Source organism: Macrobrachium rosenbergii, chromosome 25 (genome assembly GCF_040412425.1).
Source record: "Macrobrachium rosenbergii isolate ZJJX-2024 chromosome 25, ASM4041242v1, whole genome shotgun sequence".
NCBI classification, from domain to species: domain Eukaryota; kingdom Metazoa; phylum Arthropoda; class Malacostraca; order Decapoda; family Palaemonidae; genus Macrobrachium; species Macrobrachium rosenbergii.
Window position 1 is genome coordinate 47,580,768 of NC_089765.1, and position 6,142 is coordinate 47,586,909.

The window sequence follows — 6,142 nt, forward strand, 5'->3', positions numbered from 1 at the left end:
TGAGAGGAGAAATGAGGCATGAATTTAGTATAATTTTTTTTTAACGAGGGAGCATATTATTAATAAAAGAATTTGAGGATGTGCAGTTGATTTCTGTAAAAGATAACTTCCCTTCTAGAAGGGGAAGTATTCAGTAGTTCCTGACATGAAAGCTACTGAGAATAACAGCAGAAGGAGAGTCTTGAATGATTTTCTCCAATATTAACTATGGACTGTTCTGGTTATTTACGTTTTTTTATGCTTTAAGACCAGCCAGATTGTAAATTTCAGCTTAGGATTTTGATAAGAAAAGCCGTTACATTTCATAGTTTATTTAGTGCATAAAGTCAGACAATATCTTGATGCTAGTGGGTTTTGTGAACCATTTAATTTATTGAAATGTGCTATGTAGACTAACACAGTGGAATAATCACAAAATATAGAACAACCATAAAGTATGACAAGATCCAAATGTCACTGATATTTCCTCTGGATTGCACTTGTGAGCTTGTTTCTAGGCTTGTGATGAATGAAATCTCTTCCTAGAAGAACTCTTGAAAGCTGGCAAATTTATGTCGAAGAGAAGTTTAGAGCAGGTGATGAAATTCAGTTGAGAACAGAATGAAAATTTGGTAGTTGAATAGCTCTAAAGACACAAGACACCTTTCTTGGAAGTAAAATATTTTTATGATAGTTTCATTGATCAAAATATTTTTTAACTGTTCTTCACTTAAGATATTGGACTATGTAATCATAGCAGCGTGTAAGTTTTAAAGTTAGATAAGGCTAGGTTTTTAGAGTGGAGTTTCAGGCAAAATATTAGGGTAACTTTCCTTGTTTGTTTTTAGGTGAATCAGTTTTATCAATGGGTGAGGCACCTCGGTTGTAGCAGTGAGAAAAATCTAAAATCGAGATGTTTGTAGATCTCAGGTTGAAACTGGGTGAATAGTTAGGTCTTCAATGGAAGCATTATGAGAATCCACAAGATGAACTTAATCATCAACATGCAGTTGAGGAACCAGTTTGTGTATCAATCCAGGTCCGAAAAGATGGTACGCGTGTGTACACACCAGGATGGTTCTTATCAGCACATCCGCTTGCATAACTCACAATGCCAATTTGAACCCATGTACCTAAGCATGTTTTTACAACAAGAGGTCCTCCGCTATCACCCTAGAAAAAGAGAAGAAAAATATGTTATTACAAAGCACATTTTGAAGCTAGTGTTATACGAACATTTGGTTGTGTATTGTTGCAGTATTACGGATGAGTATTTTTTATAGCGATGCAACTTTAGAGTCATAATCTAGCATAAACGTGCTTGACCAATTTTGCCACTAACATTGCCAGTCTAATGCAAAGTTTGGTGGCAAGATGCTAAAAGTTGGCACAAAACTTGCTCTGGTGGCGTCGCCTAAATTCTGTTTCCTAAAATTATTAAGAATGGCCCATTGATCTCATAGTAATGATTTTCTAAAGCAATAAAATGTCAAACACAGCTCAGAAATTGACAAAGAAAAAGACAACCATGCAATAATTAGAGCTTAAATTAAAAGTACCAGCAAATGCCAAGTCCACGTTGGAGTGTAGCACTAAGTATGTATTTGAGCAAAGGGGAATCCACTTCTTTACCTAATTTGTATTCCCGTCACCTGGTTTACAATAGAGTCTTACTTTACAATGACCGTTGATTTTGTGACACCATTTTATAATAAGGCAGTTGGTCAACTCACCTGACAAAAGCTTTTGGACATTTTGAGGGTGCAGACTACCTTAGAGACATCAGGACGTTGACTTAATGCCTTGCAGTAACTTGTTGATAGTACTTCCAAAGCTACTTCTCGAAGATGAATCTGCAAATCACCGGCCCCTGAAGAGAATATACTACCTTATGTTAGCACACACATATACATAGATATATACACTATATATGTATATATACACATTACAATATATGCATGTGTATATATATATGTATGCAAAAGAGAAAATCATGACTTTCCAGGGATCACAGTATGCGAGGTGCGACTTGTTGTCAAGCAAATGAAGAAGGGGAAAACACCGGGACCAGATAACATCACATTGGACCTAATAGCAGATGCTGATGAACCAATCCAAGCCAGACTGGCACGACTATTCAATGAATGTCTGAAGAAGAGAAAAACGCCAGAAGAGTGGAATAAAGCCATCCTCATTCTACTCTACAAAAAAGGCGACCCCAGCGACTTGAAGAACCAACGACCAATCAGCCTCCTTAATGTTATTTATAAGATCTTCACCAGAGTTATCACCAATCGAATTGCAGGTAAGCGTGATGAAAATCAGCCAAGGGAACAAGCAGGCTTTAGAAGGGGCTACTCCACAATTGACCATCTACAAACAGTAAACCAGATCATTGAGGAAACAAACGAATATAAAGTCCCACTAGTAGTAGTAGCACTTGTAGATTACACCAAAGCATTTGACTCGGTCGAAACTGAGGAAGTCATCAGGGGCGTTCCTAGACATTTTGGGGCCCGGGAGCCACAGTCCCATTTGGGGCCCCTCTTCTGGGGTGGGAGGCGAGCAGAGTAAGCCAAAGCAGCTGAGGGGTTGGGGGCGGTGCTGTAAGCCCCCAGGGAAAATTTTTAGAATATGAGCAATTGTAGGGTCATTTTAAAGGCACTTGTAAATGCAAATTTCAGAAATTTTATATCTTAAAACTAGGTGTACATTGAATAATTGAAGATCCACTTAATCCAGCTAAACATAATGATAAATGGTAAAAATAAGTGTACCTTAGTTTTACCAGACCACTGAGCTGATTAACAGCTCTCCTAGGGCTGGCCCGAAGGATTAGACTTATTTTACGTGGCTAAGAACCAATTGGTTACTTAGCAACGGGACCTACAGCTTATTGTGGAAAATGAGGGTAACAGTGAAGGGAAGGTAGAACATAGTGAAGGGGTTAAGCAGAAGGCCAGATTCATTGAATCATTTGAATGTGTATTATCTGGGCAAATGGGGCCATTATGGGGGCCCTTAGAGGATAATTAGGACCCCTATAAGCAGTAATCAATTGCCTTAGATCGACCCTGCCCTTACCCAATCAACGTTACCCATCCTCCTCTGATCCGTATGAGAAGGTCTATAATGGGCTCTACGATTGGGAGGGGGCCCCCGGAGAACCCTATTTCTTTTACATAACATTTTTGTTACATTTTTGTACACAAAATTGAAAATTGGGGCCCTTTGGTGGGCCGCAAACTTTCGGGTCCAAATATAAATGGGGCCCTTGACCATTTTGGGGCCACTGGATTTAGCTTGTCCTGTCATAGCAGCAATGGTTAAATTTTGCATTTTGGTGCCCCCCCTCACTTTGGGGCCGGGGGGGGATTTCAAACAGCCCCCCCCCGTCCCCCCCTCAGGAACGCCCCTGGAGGCCATGTCAGCGCTGCAAGAACAAGGAGCTGACTCAGTTTACATCAATGTCCTCCGTCACATCTATGACCATGCAACATCATTTATTCGCCTACACAAGAACTCAGAACCATTCCAACTCAAGAGAGAAGTCAGACAAGGTGACACAAGCTCACCCAAACTGTTTACTGCCTGCCTGGAGAGAGCTTTCCGACAACTCAACTGGCAAGAAAAAGGAATAAGAATAGATGGAGAATACCTAAGTCACCTAAGATTTGCTGATGACATCATTATCGTTGCCCCCACCAAAGAAGAGCTTCAACAAATGCCCACCGAGCTAAACAAGTAGCAAATCAATAGGCCTGTGAGAGAGGTGCGAAATAATGAGCAGGGAGACAAGTACTGCTGCTTTATTGATGAAATTAGCTGCTTATAAAGCGGGATGCAGTTACGTCTGCATAGTTCGCAGAGACAGCTGGTACAAAGATTTACAGGTGACCTGAGGTCAAACTGTTTCCTTAAAATCAGGACAGGTTCATACAAAGAACATAGTGATAAACAAATAAACAATGTTTGACATATGAAATAAATAACTTGTTACTTGTACATAATACATGATTGCTAGGAAAGACAACACATACACACTTTACAATTGTGATGATAAATATATATTCCGCTCGACCTTAGGCCGTGGAAAGGCACCGTAGAAAATGGGATGTTCTTCACAGAGAATGTGTTGAGTGGGAACTTTACAATAAGCCCCCCACCCCAAGACGGAGGTAACGTCTGATTTAACCAGGTATCTCCTGGGGTGACGAAGGGGGCCTCTCTTTCTTGATGTCAACTGGAGAGGGTGGTCACCTTCCCCGATGTCCTCTGCAGTGGTTTGTTGGGGTGCATTTCCGTCAGTTTTCTGGGTTTTCCGGGGACGTCCTCGCCTTCTTCCTGAGGCCGGGGTTGTTTGAGGGGCTGCCGTATCCTGCAGGAGATCTTGGGGTCCGCCTCCGTTGCCCCCCCTCCAGGAATGCGGGTTTGAGACGATTTATTAACAACCAGTCTTCCCGCCCATGGATGGATATTCGGAATACCTTCTTGTTCCTTTTCAGGACAAGGAAAGGTTCCCTGTAGGGCCTAGTCAAGGGTAGGTGTACAGCTACGTCCCTGACTAAGATGTGGGTGGAGGAGGACATCTCGAGGGGCATGACGAGGAACATCCTGTAGGTGAATGTCTTGTGGCAGGGGGCGAACTTTCCAACTCTGTCTCGGAGCCTCTGCATTCCTATGTCGTCCCTGTTCTCTGCGACGAGTTCCCCTGGGACTACCAGAGTCTCCCCGTAGACTTTTTCTGCTGAGGAGGGGTCGCCGTTGGCTCTGGGGCGGTCCTCAACCCGAGGAAGACCCAGGGCAGCTGGTACTTCCAGTTTTCAGAGGAGCAACGAGCCATGAGGGACGCCTTCAGATGCCTGTGGAACCTTTCCACCATGCCATTGGCTGCAGGGTTGTAGGCGGTGGTGCTGTGGTGAGTGGTCCCCATTAGATGTGCCAGGGCGGTCCACAGCTCGAACAGGAAAGCGGGTCCCCTGTCTGTCGTTATGTCATCCAGGACACCGAACAGGCTGATCCAGCTGGAGAGGAGGGCTTCTGCGCATGCACTGGAGGTGGCCTCTTCCATGGGCGTAGCTTCAGGCCACCTGGTGGAGCGGTCCATGACTGTCAGTAGGTATCTGGCTTCTCCTGATGGGGGGAAGAGGTCCTACTGCGTCGACGTGGATGTGCCCAAAACGTCTCTTTGGCTGGGGGAATTCGCCTACTCTCGATTCAGTGTGCCGCCTTCGAGGAGTCCGTCAGCTGCTGCGCCATCCTGATTAGGTCCTCAACTGGCAGGGTGTATGCGTTTGTGATCTGCCCACGGACCTCCGGCAGTAGCTGCCGCAGGAAGATCTCCCTCGACAGACTGATTTCCTTGTGCTTGCCGCTGCTGTCAGTCTCAGAGAGGAGGAGGGGGTCCTGGAGGGCGTGCCACACTCCCAGGAGGTTTCCCTCCTGCCAGGGGTTGAGGGCGAGGACGAGGGCGCAGGCAGCTCTCTCGGAGACTGGCAGGGAGCAGGTCTCGATGAGAGTGGATTTCAGTTCTTGGAAGGTGGCGGGGACTGACATCGTCATCAACCATGGGGCGATCTTCTTATAAATCTCCTCTGGGAGGGCGTTAATGGAGATGTCCGCATTCAACACCTCGTCAGTCAGGCCTGCAATTCTGAATTGCCCCTCGACCCTGTAGAACCAAGACGTTGCATTCTCCCTGGTGAATGGCGGCAGCCTTATGTTAAGGGCTGTCTTTAGTTGGTCTGTAAGGGGGGTCATTGCGTGGGGCCGCGGTACCGGTGTGGAGGTGCGCGCAGGAGGGGGTTGCGAGATGGAGGTGTCTGTCTCCGAGAGGTTCTCAGTAATTTGTACGTGGTTGGGAATGTCTCCATCCATGCTCTTTTCGCGCTCTCACTTGGAGCGTGTGGGAACACTCATGCCAATACACGCTGGGGGAGCATGCCGTGTGGGTCCGCTAATGACGTTGGCGACCTGCTGATGAGGGTTGGTTAACGCCTGAACGCTTTGTTAGAGTGCCGTAGTTAGTCTGTTAGGGGCGTGGATTAGGTTCATCGGGCCAAGACTTAGTTGCCGTTTGGGTCCGTTAACGGCTTCCGGGAACCACTCTGGGGGTCACCACTGTGAGAGAGGTGCGAAATAATGAGCAGGGAGAAAAGTACTG

The 6,142-nt window shown here is 45.6% G+C and overlaps 1 protein-coding gene across 2 annotated transcripts in view; it reads right to left on the reverse strand.

Moving 5' to 3' along the window:
• Positions 1-313: 313 nt before the first annotated feature.
• Positions 314-6,142, reverse strand: part of LOC136852153 (trypsin-like) — a 52,072-nt gene continuing 46,243 nt past the window's right edge. For both annotated transcript variants that reach the window (XR_010857089.1, XM_067126597.1), the window contains 2 exons: positions 1,713-1,849; positions 314-1,152 (listed from right to left, as the gene is read on the reverse strand). Coding sequence is in view for 1 of the 2 variants with exons in the window: in XM_067126597.1 (XP_066982698.1) it covers positions 979-1,152; positions 1,713-1,849 (311 nt within the window). In the remaining variant the exon portion in view is untranslated. The remainder of the gene's footprint in view (positions 1,153-1,712; positions 1,850-6,142) is intronic.